At 31.7% G+C, this 19,476-nt stretch overlaps 1 protein-coding gene across 1 annotated transcript; it reads right to left on the reverse strand.

Annotated features, from left to right (window-relative positions):
• Positions 1–9,710: 9,710 nt before the first annotated feature.
• LOC125063810 (chymotrypsin-2-like) lies at positions 9,711–13,899 on the reverse strand. The gene is made up of 5 exons (XM_047670453.1): positions 13,770–13,899; positions 13,321–13,507; positions 12,914–13,164; positions 10,301–10,461; positions 9,711–9,907 (listed from the first exon to the last, which is right to left on the reverse strand). Exons 1-5 carry the CDS (start codon positions 13,888–13,890, stop codon positions 9,746–9,748), a joined length of 882 nt encoding a protein of 293 aa, XP_047526409.1. The 5' UTR covers positions 13,891–13,899; the 3' UTR covers positions 9,711–9,745.
• Between the last annotated feature and the right edge of the window lie 5,577 nt (positions 13,900–19,476).

The following is a 19,476-nucleotide window of genomic DNA, read 5'->3' on the forward strand; positions in this document are numbered from 1 at the left end:
AATGTATCAGCCCCCTCCGACTCGTTAAGTAAAATATACGCAATCATCCTAGTTTATTGTTAAGTATTGAATATTCTAAAATATCTTTTTTGCGAACGAGAGGTATCACTAAACTAAATTTTTATAAAGCTGACTATGTGTCTATTACCTATAGGGGTTCTGAAAACCATTGATTGGAATGATAGCCTACGCGCTCATGATAATGTTAATGATATTGTATCTGAGTTCTACAAAATTCTTAACACCTTGTATATGTTTAAATTGTATTTTTTAAATTTTAAATTTCTATTTTTTGTTTGTGAAACTTGTGTTTACGTTAATTGTCACAGATTTTAGATGTAAGTTTTTGTAAAATAATTAGTAGATTAAGTACTGTGTGTGATGTCGTAAGCCTAATAACGAAATAAACGAAATAGGTTTAAGGAAGAAATTATATGTTGGACATTTTAGCCATGAGACTTTAGTTTTTGCGCGAGGCCCCTGCAAGAGCGAGGGCCCGGGCGATTGCCCTGTTCGCCACCCCCTAAGGCCGACGCTGTCAATACCTATATACGAGTATAATGTAATATTAAAGAAATATAATATTTTAAATGTATACTTTCTTATTTTTCTTTTAAATATTTAGTTTCGAAGAGATTGCTTAGTTAAAGTAAGGGTTGTGATGCCACTGGATAGTTGTTATTAGTATTGGAAGACAATAGCATTTTGAGTAAAATAATATATTCAATTATAAGGTAAAGTTTTATTTACACAACCAAACTATAACTATTCATTTGAAATGTAATAATTTATCCATTTCACGTAACTATATACTCTTGTTGAAACATCAGGTCTCCCCTTAAGACAAGGAACACCCCAAGAGACGATGCCAACTTGTACCCCATCACTAATGAGGGGTCCACCAGAGTCTCCCTGCAGAAGAAACCTCGATTAAACCATAAAAACTATTGAAAACACAATTTACACCGATGTGTCTTCGTATATTACTGCAAGGATGGTTAAGGGATGCAACACGCGAAATTTCATTTTTGAAGTTGTACTTCTTTAGGCGCGTTATGAAAAATTGATGAGAGTGAAATTTTACGATTGCGCGCGCACCTATGACACAAAATTGGCAGTGTGATATAGCGTGCGCGAGCGAGATGGGAATAAGACAAACTACAAGTAAAAAGAAATAGCTAACTTCACGCATATTCTAGCTTAGCAGCTTAATAAGAATTTTGAATGACCATGACAATTGACATCTGACAATGACATTTACCTTTTAAACAAATATAGGAGTTTTAATTATTGTTTAAAATTAATAATTATATACCTAGTTATTTTCATTATACAAAATATTTGTGAAATAATATAAAATATTCGTGAAAAAACTGTGCTCACCTTCCTGAGTGCTTCAATACAATTGAGGTTAACTATCCGTATGTATTATCGAGTATTATTGTTGATTAAAACTGAAACATGAACCATTATTCATTGCTTTTGTTTATTGCGTTTGTTACAGCAACTTTTTAGAAATATTCTACGACCCTATACTATATCAATAATTGAGAACAAAGATTTAAGCACGAATACTAATAAGGAGAAAATGAAGGCTTGGAGCGATATAACAGAGAAGTAAACATTTTAATAAGTACCTGCATCTCAAAAAAATGACCACATTATTTAATCAAAACATCAGATTTAATCTAGCAAATATAAGGACAAGAGACAAAAAACAATTGATGAGTCAGTGGAAGTGCACTAAATTGAATACAAAAAAAGAGTTGTCATCTTATCGCCGTGAAACATCAAAAACTGGAGGTGGAACAAAGCCACCATCACCTTCTCGAGACACAATGGTTTGAAGTAGATTTCAATGAATTTGATTGTGATGGTGTCGAGGTAGGAATGTTAATTATAAATATGATGTATGGTGATGTTCAAGGTTCAACCTTTCAAGCATAGGCATATGCTTACAACATTACTTTATTCCCCTACAGGGTAGTTAGAGATATTGTAATACCTCAAAACATCCATGTTGCACTTGTAGTACCGAAACTCTGTCCTGCCAGAAGTGAGCCCATTCCCACTTATAATGGACAGTGGGTATAATACACCTTAATACCTGAGTGCGAACCACTCACCATGATACTTAAATTAATAGATGTTATTTATATATTTCAGGTTATTACAAATAAAATCATTTTGGAAACAATTGATATCCCAAAAGCAAATAAAGCCAACAATGACAAGGTAATAAATCAGTTTTGACATAACTTGAATACTAAAAAAGCCAAACAAAGGTGTGCACAACAGTGACAACATAACTTAACAATTTCATTATTTTGTAGGATTAAAGAAAGGTTAAAGAAAATCATGTCGAACTGAACAACAAGAATCCCCAAACAACTCCAAAGAAACCTACAAGGAAGACACCGGTATTATATTTAAATTATCTCTATCTCTAAATAGAAAACGGCGTTCCACAGGGTTCTATTTTGGGTCCATTACTCTTTCTTATTTATATAAATAACTTGCATGAAATTGGATTAAACGGTCACCTTACTTTATATGCAGATGATACGTGTTTATTTTACTTTGGCAGTTCAATCAAAGATATCTTCAGCAGAGCCCAAGAAGACCTTAATCTACTCTTCACTTGGTTTCAATATAATTTACTCACTGTCAACGCGTCGAAATCATGCTACATTATATTTAAATCTAAAAATAAAAAAGTTTTACCTCATGATCCATTACAAATAAATAACACGGTCATAGAAGAAAAAAGTACAGAAAAATATCTCGGTCTTAGAATGGATAGCGGTTTGACGTGGAATACACAAATTGAGCACATCAGATCTAAGCTCTGCTCACTTATGGGATCACTTCGACACATTGCTCGGTGTATCCCACGTCAGGTACGTTACACCATCTACAACTCGTTGGTCAAGCCACATCTACTTTATTTAATTGAAGTATGGGGCAGCGCCGCTAAAACTAAATTAATAAATATTCAAGTATTACAAAATAAAATTATAAAAATACTGTTCCACTATAATTATCTTGCACCTACCATAAATATATATCGAGACACAAACATAATGAATCTAAAACAACTTTATATTTATCACACATGTATTCTTGTAAAAAAATTTATAACAAGTTCTCTCCATACTAGTTTAGCTTTCTCCAAACCGCCACGTGTACGAAGTATGCGTCGAACGAGTTATCTTGCATTACCTAAAGTACGTACGAACTACGGCAAAAAAATGTTTACCTACGAAGGCGCACAGCTGTATAATAAACTACCCACATATATAAAAAATATTACTTCTATCAATTCATTCAAATCGAAGCTAAGTGAATATGTTAAACAAAATTACTTTTAAATTCATTTCTTATTACTTACTTATTACTTACTTTTAATTCATATTTCTTTGTTTACTTTTATTTTTTAAATTTATTGCATGTACGGCTATATTTTATTGTGATTTTTTTAAGAACGACTACAATGTTATGTTATCTAGAGTATTATTCTCATGTAAGTGACATTTGTTGTCTTTTTTGAGAAATAAAGTCTTTAAACCTAAACCTAAATAGAATAAAAGAAAGTTGCTATCCAGGTCTGTAGCATGTGCTACAAATTATATTATTAACACATTTATATAATTATATTAATATAAATGTGTTAAAAAATTTATAATATGAATTATAAAAAATTTTAAGTTTTGCATGGACAGAGCTTAAATTAATATTCTCTTATTTGTTGCAGAAAGCAAGTAGTTTTGGAGAAGCCTCGTAGATGCACAACCAAGTAATGATTAATTTAAAATTACAAACCGAAATTCTGATGAAGACATTAGAGTCACTTAAAAATAAATAGTATAATGAAATAAAAATGTTTTAAAGATAAATAGTGTTTTATTTGTTTAATGTAAGAGAATAATAATAAATATTTATTTAATTAATTTTTCAAATGTAAACTGAACTTTATTGACTTTAATGACTCCTTTTCCAGTCTTTGATTATTTAATTGTAATTAATTATTTGCATGCAATCAAAAACTATTTTTAATAATGCCAAAGAAGTATAACTTCTTACGCGCGTACATAAGTACACGCACCCTTTTTTTATTATTTAGTGATACCGCCGCCCATGGACACACGCGCTGCCATAAGGCTCGCAAGCGCGCTGCCGGCCTTTAAAGAAATAGTATGCTCTTTTCTTGAAGGACCCTAAGTCGAATTACGGATGAGAATAAAGCAAAGCTCGTTTATTTCAGCTATTTTCATAGTATTATGCGAGTTCGTCATACAAGTTCCCACCAGAAGTGCGTTTGTTTGTGCCAACCCTTACTTGGATACTGTGAGCTGGGACTCTAAAAAAGCAAACTATGTAATTATGATATTTAAAATTATTACACTATGATAAATTCAGTGTTGTGAATCAATAAGAAAAATTAATGCTTTATAATCCAACATAAAGTGTGTACCATAATCTTAACCTAAAATTAATAATATTGAATTTAATTAAACAAAAAAACAATTATCTAAAAAACTAACCTTAAAATATAATAACTCAAATCTATTATTAAAAGGAGTCCCTTTAGGCAAGGTTCCGAAGATACTGGCAGCGTTTCCCCTTATATATTATGTATTTCAAGTCTAAGCATATTTGCTACGCGGACTATGAACAATCTATACACATTTTAATAAAACTTCTTAAACGGATATAAACACGAATCTTGGTGGTTGACAAATAATAATTGATGATGGCAACATTTCAATAGAATACGTCTTAATGTGATGATTATAATAAAAGAATATTGCCAACTAATAAAAATTATTGATTCTTATTGAAATTTTGCGATTTAAGCGCCATCTATTGACGTGAACAAATTATGTCTGCAAAGATGAACTCGAGTAAGGAAAAGACAATATTACTCAAAACTCACACTTCTATTCTCTAATGGGATTCTTATATAAAGTCAGAAAACAGAAAATTTCATTATTAATGATGCTAAATCAAACATTAGTAACAAAAAAACGAAAATAAAAGTTTATTACTTTAATTGTCTTTGCTAGTAGTAGGTAATTAAATACACAACAAATAATAACGTATAACAGTGAAGGTGCAACCAACAATTGATTTTATCTGTAAAATATTTTAAATTTCAGTTTACATTTCTTGGCAATAGATGGCGTTAGTATTGCGATGAGCTAAAATCACAAGTCAAAATGTCTAGTGACATGTATTGGTCTAAGATCCCGCTATACAACGACCTTCACCGAGATGCTTATTTAATGAAACTTATTTTATATATAATTTAATATGTCAATAAATATAATCCATATGGGTTGCCTAGCAAATTTCAGTCCAGAGTATTTTTAATTAATTTAAAAAAAAAATATTTTTTTAAACATTTCACCGGTATGATTATTAGATAAATTCTATACCAATCGAAAGTATGAAGCCCATAGAATATGCGAAAGTTAGGTTGTTTTTAATCAATTAATTATTTATGTGTATATTTTTTATGTGACACTAAAGTATATATACATCTTTAGTATAAAAGAAGGTTATAGTGATACATATATAATACTACCCTGATTAAAAATATTGATTGAAAAAAGTTCAAAAAATTTACTACATGCTAATTATAAAAAAAAATTTTTTTTTTAATATTAATTAAACATACTCTGGACTGAAATTCGCTAGGCAACCCATATGGATTATATTTATTGACATATTAAATTAAATATAAAATAAGTTTCATTAAATAAGCATCTCGGTGAAGGTCGTTGTATAGCGGGATCTTATACTATATAAAATGATTTATGATTTAAAACAAGTGAACTTAGTTATATTAATGTCCCGATCGTGGGTATCCTAACACTCACCGCACTAACACTACTACACAACATTGCTGTTTTTTTTCCTGTCGGATTAGTTGTGAAAGAATTTGCTATGGTGTAAAAATCATCTTTTAATACTTTATAATTTTATTAGACAAAATTTTATAGACTGAACTGACTTTTATATGAATTTTATATAATATATGGAACTCACTTTTCCAATAAAAGGCAAAAGAAAGAGGGAGGGGGTTAGCAATGCATAAAAGAATTTTGTGCACTGTTCAAAATCTTTCATAATAGTATAACAAACATAACAAATGAGTCAATCTACTTTGTGTTGTATTTTATGTGTGGAAATTATGATTTATTATGCACGAGTTGCATACAATCATACTATGGCGATGTTTCTTTTCCAACAAAAGCGTAACAATGGCAATGTCACATCTACTTGCGTTACTTGTCAATGAGAATTAAAACAAAGAAATAAAAAACGTGTGGCACTCGGGGACTGCCACGTTAAAGCTATTGCATAGTATTTTTTATCAACTTATGCAGTTATAATTATTTATTTATTTTTTATTTATGCAGTACTTATATTTCTTTGATATTAATTCAAGTTTTTTCTTTGATATTATTTCAAATTTCGCTTACGCTACGTCACCGATCTCGTCAGAGAGATGGGAATGCGCAATATGCGTTCTGTCCCACTCTAACGCGTATTTGCCGCACCTATATTACGTCATCGTGTGTTAGGGTTTTTTCGTTAATTAAAATAATACCTAATATTATACTAATTCATCAAGACAAAGCGCCACCATCACGATACATTGATTAATAATTTATCTTCTTCATATTAGACGATTTGTTCTTACAAATCGGTTTGTAGCAAGATTGGATACGGAGCTAAGCCGTCGGTTTTATCTTCAGGTGATTTTAGATCTCGCATCTCCTTATTTATTTAATATAAAATATAGAACATAGGGAGAAAAGCGGCTGTATAATACCGCGTTTAAAAAAATAAAAAAAAAACAACAATTAAAAAAAAATTAATGCAGTATGACAAGTGGCGGCCCCTTCTACACTTTGTACTTGTATAAATTTTGTAAAAAAAAAATATTGACACAATCTTTAATTAATGCAATAACCAAACTTATAATTTTATTTTGATATTCATTGGAGATCTGGAATAATATTATATTTTAGAACTAGGTATATATTCAAAAAAAAAAATATTTACATAAAGAAATAAACATTTTTTATTTCTATTTTCTTACTAAAATATGCTTACGATAAATTCATTGATCTCAATATTGTTGCCATTGTAATCTAACAAGGAATTTTAATTATTAATTAGATTACAATGGCAACAATATTGAGAATTGGTATTTTATGTAGTTTGCAATTTTTATTTAAACAATTTACCTTATAAAACCATTTCTTTTGCTATATTATGTTTCACTTTTTAGAAAATCCGGGCCACAACAATTTATTTATTTATATAGAAAAATTCCTTTTTTTGCTGAAAATGCATCATTTTTAAATTATTTATTTTTAAAAATAATAAATAATTCCTAATATAATAAATAAATCCTCACGTAAATATCTCCCTAATAATATGTAACACTTATGTAATTTTAAAAAAAACTTAAGAAAAAAAAAGTTTTTGTTTTTACAAAAATCTTTAAATGCGTGTACTGTAAAATTCGGTATTTTCGAATAACGTCACGTTTCTATTTAACCGACGACATGTACATTGTACAATTCTACATTTTAGGAATCAAATTGTTTCACCTAAACTAAACATACAACTTTAATGAGATCATTTTAAGACATAAAGAATTAATGAAGACTTTCTAACTAAGATTATCATTAATTGAATACACGTGTGGACAATCTAATATATAAAATTCTCGTGTCACAATGTTCGTTCCCATACTCCTCCGAAACGGCTCGATCGATTCTTATAAAAAATTTTATGCATATTCATTAAGTCTGAGAATCGGTTAAGGGTGGTCCCACCCCTAAATTTTAATTTTTATTTGTTATCAAAACTTTTTGTTGTTGAAAAATCTAAGAAAGGTAATTAATTTGTTCAAGTAATGTTTATGACGTGGAAAACTTTGTACATTTAAAAATCGTCGGCTGGGTTATGTATTCTAACACAATTAATAATATTCTAAGCAAATCCCGGTCAGTTCGCGTCATCCGGACGACGCTCGTGCGCATTACGTACGGTGAATATATATTTATTATGATGAATGTTAATTTCCAGAAGCACAAGTTTTGTAACGTGTATTCTTCTACTTCTTATAGCATCTGACACGAGATAGGGAATTTCAAATGAACAAGTTTTTTTTTAATATCAAATAATATTTTTTTTTTAAATCAAGTTTGTATATTGATAAATTTAATTATTATTTTTTTTAATTGACCAAGAGAAGGCGGTTTATTTAAACAAATCGACTTGAGGCTTGATACAAAATTAGTTAGATTTCTAGGTTTTTTTTCACGCCCTTGATCTTTTAGTTTAAATACTCAACCCATTTATATCAATCCCTTGCAAGATTAGAAATATTTCTTCACATAACACAGCAACTTTCCTATAAGATAAACATCTCTATCGTTTAAAAATTATTCCCTTCCGAGGACAATTTTCTAACATTATAAATGAATAAATATGTTTTTAATATACTAAGAAGGGTTTTATATGTCGTTTAACCACTCCAACTTGAGTGGGGTATTTTGGTTTATAACAAGTGTCGACCCGATTGATAACAAGAAAACCACTATATAAGGCCAATAATTTATTAAATCATTATTATCATCATACATTTCGAAATATTACTACGATGTTCCTAAAACTACAAATTTGATTTCTTACGTATTGTGCAGTGCAAGGCAAGTTCTGATTTGAGAGTATTAAAAAATCTATGGATTCAATATGGATTGTGGTTTATTATTAATACCACTTTTTTCTGATGCATACTTATTGCTCGAATAATATTTGATATTAAAAGGGGTTCAAGTATATAAAAATAGACTTACGTTAGAGTGTTGCGATTGATAATTAATCACCCTATTTGTATATATATTTTTTTAAATTAAAGACAAAATAGGCGATTGTTTTGCCTGTGTGTTCGATGACATAGGAAGTATTGGCAAGTGTCTGCGAATAATAATTATGAATTCAAAACGATCTTGCTTAAGATGGTGTTAACCTATTTTACTGTGCCATTCCCTAACAAAATGTTCATTAATGAAGCAATAGTCAAAATGTCAGCACTAATAACGGTTTAATTTACAGGTGCAAATTTTCGGTTTTACCCTAAACAAATAACCATAATTGTTGGAGGTAAAGATGCACCTGATGGTGCACAGTCGCCCGCGCGATTCGCTCGGTACATTTCGCCGGTCGCATCGCTGGTCGCCGTTGCGCGTGGCTTGATTAGTACATTGCTATGAGTTTATTTCAGTCGCTAGACGCATCGCGGTTCGCACCGCGCGAATATTCGCGTCGGCAAATGTCCCGTGGCCAGGCTGTTAAATGTTTATTTAGACAGAAAAGCCACTAAGCCAACACTGCTCCTTATATTACGACGTAATTTATCAAATTATTATCAATTTAAATATATTTTATAATTTTCGATTAATTAACGAAAAGTTATTATGCTCGAATTTGGTCTCCATTTTGAAATTAATTAATAAGGTAATTTTTTTCGAGTGCGCTCGTGGGCATCTCGTAGGTGTGGGTGGTAACAACCAGTAATTATCTCCCCTTAATGTACAATCGTAGGGGTTAGGTGTTTTTTTTTAATATTGCAAATGATAAAATATACTTTTATTTCAAACGATATTTATTTTGATTGATTGATTTTGATCGATGTAATCATCTTGAATTATTAAATAATTCATTTAATTTTGTGCTGTATCCAATCGTAATAACCATGGATTGAAGAAAATACATCGGGAAAGTTTTCAGCGCAGGGAACCCAGGAAACAAAGGCCGAGACTCCTATTTGAAGAGTTTTGTTCTTATCGTCCTGAATGACGAGAGGACTGCCATAATCACCCTGCATGAGAAATAAAAATATTTAAAGGTAATGATGTACAGGAATGTGTTATTTTGTAAATATACTTATTTATCTGCTTCTCTTATTAATAACAATAATCCAGAAGTGTGTGATTCTGGGTTTTGGCCTTAGAGCGAAGAATTTGCTCATTTTTTTTTTAGGTGTGTAGATGATCATTTAGGTGTGTAGAGTCATTTTTTCCACCAGGTTCACCGTATGAGCGAGTGTTAAATGCAAACATAGAAATCCGGAACTTTTGAAGACATTTACTATTCAGGTACAATTATTGATGTGACCTTAGAATTAAAACCATTTTGATAAAGCCCGATTATTACGTGAAACGAAAAGGAAAAAAATCTATTAAAAATTGTGCACATTATTTTGATTACTTACAGAGCATGCACCTCTGTACTCCGGGCTCCTAGCGCAGACGTGTCCGGCGTCAACAGGCAACACATTCGGGTAGGGCAATATTCTTAATTGTTGAGTGCAGTCCTCATTGCTTATAGTTTCGAACTCCAACATATTAAGATTTTTTTGTAAATATCTCCCTCCTGGAATAATACACAACATCTGTTTACCAAGGAGAGAATTAAGTGTTTCTCTATTTTTTATAAATAATGGAAATTGACGTAACGATGTTGAAATAATGCCACCTGTCCAGAATGCCATTTTGTTACTCATTTCTTCTTATGTTAACCGCTTCGTTACGTAACGCGTTACGGCCCCAGAACGCACACGTTTTTTTTATTATTTTGTTTTTTGTGTTCCATACATAAACTTTTGGCTAAAAAAAAATTACTTTTGCTTGTTATAAATTTGTAATAATTTTTGAAGGCACACAGCGCCTATCCTGGAGGTCGCGAGATTCCAGCGAAATCAGGGTCTCAGTGCAGAATATTACAAAACTGATTGTACAGCCATTTCACTCACTTAGGTTTTTTTATAGCCCGGTCATTTTAGACAATTGAAATAAAGAAAATTCCGACAAAGCCAAATCTTCGTAGAGACCTTAGGTTTACCACAAGGAATAAAGTGTCAAAAGTCCCCATCAGTCCCATGTGAGCTTAGGGACTTATTCGGGGGCCAAGGTCAAAATTTTAGGTTTTTTGGATTTTTCTTGAAAACGGTAAGTTTTATCGAAAAATCCTCAGAGCAAAGTTGTAGATCTTAAAATTTTCTATAAAAATGGTTTCTATGATTTTTTCTCTAAGACCCACTATTTCCCAGATATTGCGCTTGTAAGAATCACGTTCTACATAATATGCACACATTTCCTCACCACCTGTGAGGTAGTGTACTCGGCGCGTTTTTTTTTACGTGGTATCTCCGGTAGGCCTATTCCACGAACCTTTCTGACGTTATTTTCAGGAACAATAATTATTTAATAGTATGAAGATTATTGATATGGGTTACTGAGTTTAACTGTCGTTCAAACTTTTTTTTATTACTTTAATCTGACTCATACTCTTCATAATATTATTCAACTTCAACAATCATGTTTTCTTCAATTTCTTTTTGTTCTTCTTCTTCTCCTTCCTGTTGATAAGCGCTTAGAAATTGTTCAAATGAAGATGAATCAGTTGTCTCTTCATAAAAATCACATGAATCTTCCTCTCTTTTATTTAATTGAACATTTGAGCAAGAGACACCTTGGCAATTGGTACACGCTGGAGAACACTGCAACCCTACTTTTTTACAGCCACATTTGGCACTACAACCTTTCTTGCAATTGTAAAAATAGTGTTAAAAAGTTTTTCTGGAGCAGGGGGCAGTAAAGTTCGAATCGGTTCCAAAGTATTATTTATCAATTTCCAACCCCAGACTTCAGAGTTCAGTTCATTGCCTTGCCATGTCTGAACTTGATAGTATACTCGAAACAAATTTTGACTAGCAGATGCCGGTGTTGGAGGAAGACAAGATAGCTGTACTTGCTTTTTGTTTCGTGTATTTTTTACAAATGTTAAATAACTGTACGTATCTATGCCATCAATTTTTTTTGGAGCTCCATAAACCGCAAGAAGAAACCGAATTCCTTTAGTAATTAGAATTTCAGGTGAAGAATTAATTTCTGTAAATACTTTTGCGCAGTCAATCAAATCATTTTTTTTCTCAAATAATTTTAATACTGAATTTTTGCCCCTTCTAAACATTTCTGCCGTAGTATCGCATCCGGTCATCGCATGTAAAAATAAAATAAAGTTTTGGCATTTTGGATAAGCTGATAAACTTTTAGAAGAATATATTTCTGTCCGTTGCTGTGCCTTCCCAGGTTATACTAATAATGTTTACATAAAAGAGACACGAGTAGGCATTTTTGCTTGCTTGAGTACCTAAATATGTATATACGTGGCATATGTGTGCATACTATGTAGAACATGATTCTTACAAGCGCAATATCTGGGAAATAGTGAGTCTTAGAGAAAAAATCATAAGAATCATTTTTATAGAGAATTTTATGATCTACAACGAAAAGTACTTGTTCTAATGTACTTTTCGATAAAACTTACCGTTTTCGAGAAAAATCCAAAAAACCTACAATTTTGACCTTTGACCCCGAATAAGTCCCTAAGCTCACATGGGACTGATGGGGACTTTTGACAATTTATTCCTTGTGGTAAACCTAAGGTCTCTACGAAAATTTGGCTTTGTCGGAATTTTCTTTATTTGATCACTATTTTTATGTCTAAAATGACCGGGCTATTAGTTTAAAGGCTGATTTACACGGGGTAAGTAGACAAGTCAAATAAGCGTGGCGATTACCTAAATCGTCGGAGTTACGTCCTGAGCCAAAAGTATACGTAGACACTCTCTTTAACTGGTACATTGCAATCATTCGTTACATAGCAATTAACATTTAATTATCGCGCTTATATTCTATTGATGTACGCGAGTAGTTAATATACAGTATAAATAAAATCCACCATTATTTAAAGCACCACGATGACCCAGAAATATTGGTATATTTCTAAAAACATCTATTTTATCAAATATATGAACTCACACGCTTTGAGTATCCCCAGCCAGTCAAGAGGCATTTCTTTCGAATGGGTGCCATTTCTTTTAACAACTCAATGGGTTGAACCTTATCGCTGAATTTGAATTTGCCTTCGATCTGTATGATGGCTATGTTATTATTAAAAGGCATCCAAGGAGAAAACTTCTCATGAGGGATAAATTTCTTAATCTTGTATCGGTCACCGCCTTTATACATCATGTGTGTGCCTACGACTATTGACATATGTTTGATGATGATCCTAAAAGTTTTTTTTAATCAATAAACTATCATTAAAGTAGGTTTTTGTCATTTCTTGCAAACCAGACTTGTGAGCAAGCATACGCAGGGGAAGGAGCTTACATATGTTAACTCATTCAATTAAATAATATTATATGGAAACTAAGAATATACTCACTCATCAATAGAATGAGCTACTGTTAGCACGTACTCTTCGTTTAAAATAGATCCTCCGCAATGGTGCACTTCTGTACCATTTTCATGAACACGAATTGAAACTTGGTAGTTAGCCATGCCTGGAGTGGCATCTTGGCCACCGATTATTCGGCTGTCTCCATCAATAGCTTCCGAAACGTCCACTTCGCCTGTGGACGTACTTCATTTAATTGGGCTACATGTTCATGTTTAGTTTAATATAATGTGCACGAAGTACGGTATAACAATTATTTTGTTAACGGAAAACGAAGAAAGAGTTCATTATTGTTCATTTTTAAATGACTTTTCAGATGATGCTAAATTAAATAGTTCTTATTTGTCAAAAATTATGTTCGAGTCGTGTTTGCATCCTTCGTAGTCTTACACAGTATTGGGTATAAATAAGTTTTAATTAAATGAAATTTATCTTACCAAGGAGTCCTTGGGACAGAAGAAGTAGTATTCCAAAATGGAGAAACATTTTTCTTGTAGTCCTGTCCTTGCTTTGAAATTTATAATTATGTACTCCATATTTATACTTAAAAATATACATAATTTAATGGAAAAATATGCAAACGACGGAAATAATTTAAAACAAAACATAACTATAACTATTGGTGTTCAATAATATCGCTAAATATTATTGAATTGTATGTGTGTTACTCAATGTTTTTTCATTCATTGTAGTAGTTTAGAAGATGCTTCTACGCACCAACGGGTTGGGATGGTGTTTAACCTTGTCGATGTGGCGTGTAGACGCCAACTTCATCCATTGGGCTACGGCCGGGCTTCGTCGTAGGCGTCTGGAGAGACGCCGTAGTTGGCGCTTTGGTTGGCTGATGCGTGAAGACCTCTGACGTGAGACTGGGTCCTCGGTATCGAGGAGTTAAGTCTAGGGATTGTGTTAAGAACATGGGGAACCGCGTGGGATGGCTTGGTTCGCGCGTCACGTTGCGACGGGCCATGCCACGTCCCACCGTGCGCTCAGGGATTTTAATTAATGTTATTGCCACAAAGACGAATGTTTGAGTGAAGTTTTACTTTAGCCCAGAGAGCTTACAGCACTCTCGGAGGTTAAAGGTCCATTTGCTGCACGGGGTAGGGTCTCAAACCGCGAGTTCCATATCGTACTCCTCTTTGGTCGCTCTGTTGAGCACGTGGAATACGTCCCTTGTCCCTTACGGGGTATCTCTGCTCAGCCAGGTCAGTCTGGTCAGTCACGGCATCTATCCCTTACGGGATACTACGGATAACTACCCTAAGTAATCGCTCTTCAAATAGAAGGAAGGAGGTTAAGCATCGGTGCTGTTGCAGTAAACAAAAAAAAAGAAGATTGGCGGAGAGTTTATTGGCGGTTTTTCTCTTCCGTTCTACGCCCTTGATTTGAGATCTGGCAGTAAATGTAAAATAAGAATCATTTAATGTATATTTCTTTTTTGACATTCATAAGGGTACCTTCATGAATAAATGATTTTAGACCTTGAATTTTGACTTATTAATTTATATAGCACATTTTTTGATTCACTTATTGATGAATTCAAAAATGTGTTCACTCGAAAAACGTATTATTCCGAAATTTTTGTGTAATTTCAATAAAATAAATTTTTAAAGTCGTGGAAACTAAGAAACATTTATATTATAAATTTTTCATTAATATCAAGGTTGAGTAGTTATTATTTTTTGAAAACAATTTAGTTAAACTTGGCAAAAAGTAATTACAAATTATTTAATTAAAAATACCCATTTATATTGTGATATTCAAGGTCTAATAAGTCACATTACTTAGTTCATTCGAATTTTTACATCGAATATTCAAGGTATTCTTTCTTCGGAGACTATCGGAGATGTTGTTTTATACCAATAAATAAGAATCGCGTGAAGAGCCTGCCTGATAGCTTTGAGATAATCCCACCACCTTGACCCTACCCGTATTGTAGACGTCTAGTATGGGACTGTGAAGTATGGGAGTTAATCATTATAATAAACAATTAGTCGACATCACAGGAGACCGAAGAGCTGGCAGCTACCTCGGACAAAGAATTAGTCTAGCTACTCAAACGGGGAACGCTGCCAGTATCTTCGGAACCTTGCCTAAAGGGACTCCTTTTAATAATATTCGTCAAGGGCTTCAAAAAAACTCATTAACATTTTGGGTACTAATAATTATTTGATAACAACAACATTGAGTTTTCTCTGACAACCAAATAAATTAAAGTTAAAAATATTTATATATTTTAATATTTACATATATATATATTATGGAGTAAAATTTCAGCGTAGTCAGCAGTTAACGACAAAGATCTAACAGATTTTACAAAGCTCGTTCAAGACTTCATGCTACTTCGTCATAATTAAATAATTGGTCTGTTTTTATTTCTACCAACTATCTGAGTAATAACTAAATAAAGTTAAAAGATTATTATTAAAACGAACTTTAGCCCTAAACCTATTCATAATAAAAAAATAGATTATAGCTCTTTTGTATTTTGTTTTGTTGTGAACGTTACCCTGATAACTCAGTTTCTTCGTAAAATTATCAAGCTTTTGCGGAGCCCCTAATGGCTGGTATTCCGCGCCCATCCCGTATTTGAAATAGTTACTTAGCAATAACTAGATCCTTACTTCCCTCGCTGTGTGTACCCAAAACTAAGCGATTCTAAGCGAAAATGTGTAAACTCGGCAGCCTCATGTAATTGGCACCTTGTAGTACCTATCGGTGACCCCAGAGCTGGTGCTTTCCTCGCTTAACAAAGAATCGCAATACAGCAAGTAAATGCTGCTAGCATTAAAGGTCTGTTTGTTTTAACAACTTTGTTATAATTTTCTTATTTTTAAGTAGGTTAAGATTATTGTAAAAGCGTGGTAAGCTTTTTGTAGAAGTATTTTTATACTTTATGTAATACGAAATAAATGGTGCACCTTGTGACAAAGAACTTTAATATTATGAAGCATTAATATTATGTATTTCTTTACTGACAAGTCATACGTGTACAATATGATTAAATGATTTTTGAATTTTGAATTTTCTGGGTGGAATTTTTTTTAATTAATTTTGGAAACACTCATATCGAATGCCAATAATTATTTTTTTTTTTAACATCTATTATTTCGTTTTTTACTACATTTTTGTAATTATCATTAGCTTGACTTGGAAAATAACAAATTAATTTTCTTTCTACAAAATAATTTGTTTCCTTTAATTGTGTTCCTTAATTATAAAGAGTAAAAGATTTATAAAATTATTTAATAAATTGAGGAATTGCAAATAAATTCGTTGGATTATTAATTTAATTGCGAAAGCTAGGTTATTCCACAACATGCTAGGCGTAATCATGACCGGTCAAACAGCGAATTACTGCTAGTAAATTTATTTATTTATTTACACTTCGTTACCATAATATACAAAATCATACATATACAAAACAAAAACAAGCAGGTTAAATAAGTTATTAGGTAAATGATGATAATATACCTATATATCAATCATTAGATTAGAAAAACAAAATTATGAATTAAGATAAAATATAAGATTTTATTTATTTCATTATTACGTGGCGTGTACAAGAATTGTATTGCAATTAAGACCTAGTAATTAAAGTACAGTCGACTCTCGATACTTTGAAACTCAAGGGACCAGAGATAAATTTCAAATTATCAAGAGTTCAAGATAACAAGTGTTTGAATAACCACGAGGGGGAGGGGCGACTGAAGGATAAGAATTTGATCAAAATTTGTTACTTATTATTTCTATATTCTTATTATATATTAACAATTATTATAACAATTATTCACAAATTTTTATTTCGAAAAGAAGTCTGTAATCTTTTTTTGAGTGAGTGACTCATTTATGTAAACAATTGGCAAGTATGTGCATGTATGTAAACAAACGACAGGTATGTGCATGATAAACGCTTCAAATTATAGAGAGTAGGCAAGACCGGACTTCAAATTATCGCATGTTGGCGAGCAAGATAATACTTTTTCAACTTCAAATTACCGAAGGAACCAATTATCATTGATTTTATTCAATTTATCGAGTATTTTTCAAGGGACCGGAAAAAAATTCAACTTATCGAGAGATTCAAATTAACGAGTGTCAAATTATCGAGAGTCGACTGTATTACACAAATTAAAAACATATCTTTTAATTTGAATTTTAATGTTTTAAATACTGTATTTTCAGTCTCAGATGTGCAAGTGCGGTTTTTTAAAACATAAGTGTTTTTTTCTTCACTTTTCCTCTAAAACATAATCGGGCCATAAACCCTCAATAGATATTTAATAACTCATTCGTTTGGCAGGATGTTAAATAACAGCCAACAGCCTTAACAAATAACGTAAAACAAATTGAAGTTAAAAAAACATAATTTCCATTTTAAACAGCACGTAATTATTTTTTTATTCTCGCATACATTTAAATTTCGATTTTATTCTAGAATCAATATGTATATAATTATGTAAAAATAATATGTCGCGGTACTTGGCGCTTCTCTGCGTATTGATATGGTCGACACAAGATAGGTTTATTTAAAGGACTGTTTCTGAAGTTCATAAAATGATTAGCATAAACTAACCATTATACGTTAATTAAATTTTATGTTATTCGTAATAAGATTTAATTATTTGAGTCATTTGTCTTTTAACTGAGATCAAGCCTGACTCAAGCGCTGAGATAAAAAAATAAATAAATTAAAAAATATTTTTTTTAGCTACGAAAGTAGTTCCGAAGATAGTAGGAGGAACGGAGGCTGCTGAAGGAGAGTTCCCATACCTGGCTTCATTGAGAGTTTACGATTACCGAAATACGCTGATCCATTTCTGTGGAAGCTCTATTATCTCCCATTGGTTGGTGATGACTGCAGCCCATTGCATGCTAGAGTATGTATTTCTTACGATCAGCCTGTCACGACATGGCTGGATTTTTTAAATTTATAATTTTAGTATAGATAATACTTATTATAATTAAATAAAGTTTTAATGTGACAAGATACAGTACACAAGGATAATCTCTGTCCTATAACTGGCAGATCAATAACACTTGTATATAATTAAAACTATTTTTAGCTACCCCATAGATAGAATAGAAGAAGTAGTCGGCACAAACGATATTTGGAGTGGCGGTGCGAAATACAAAATTGATAAATACATTAATCATGAAAACTACAACCGCACTTCATTTGCGAACGACATAAGTCTTATTCTAGTGAACAGACAAATACAGTTGGGAGAGAAAGTTGGTTTAGTTAAATTGCCGACAGAGGACACTCCAGGCGGACTCAATTTGATAATAGCTGGATTTGGATTTATTGCTTTGTTAACCCGGAATACCACTTTGAACTATATTTGTTATTGGAATATGTAATTATTGAGTGTAATTATATACATATATCGTTGGTATATCTACAGATAAAACGATATATCGAGATGATATACCAGGTTTATTCCAACTTACAACAGGATTTATCAAAGTACAGTAGTTCAGTTCTGAGATATTCACTAACTTAATAATTTTCGGTTTTTCTAATCTAATGATTGATATATATTATATTTTCATAGCAGTAATACGCTGTTTGACCCGCCATAGTTACGTATGTTGTGGAGTAACCTAGCTTTCGCAATTAAATGAATAATCAAACAGTCAATCAATTTTTCGAGCAATTTCTGAGGTTAGGGCGTTAGTATAGATTTCCGATATCGCAATTATAAAAATAATTGTATAAATATTTTACACACCTTTATAATTTAGTAACACAATTCAAGGAAACAAATTATTTTTTACAAAGAAAAATTAATTTGTTATTTTCCAAGTCAAGCCAATGTTAATTACAAAAGTGTAATGATAAACGGAATAATAGATGTTAAAAAAAATTACAAATTATTGGCATTGGACAAAATTAATTAAATTTTATTTCCACACAGAATTTTATACACATGTCACGATTGAACACAAATATTGTGCGACAAAAGGCAGCCTGCTCCTTTTCCGCTTGAGCTTGTTGCCTAAATCTATTTTATATTTTGTCCAAAGCATTTGATAATTATTTAAATAATGTCATTGTCACAAGGTAGACAATTTATTTCGTATTACATAATGTATAAAAATACTTAATTATAACAATGTATTTACAATATCCTTATC

Source organism: Pieris napi, chromosome 3, assembly GCF_905475465.1.
Source record: "Pieris napi chromosome 3, ilPieNapi1.2, whole genome shotgun sequence".
Lineage (NCBI taxonomy): Eukaryota > Metazoa > Arthropoda > Insecta > Lepidoptera > Pieridae > Pieris > Pieris napi.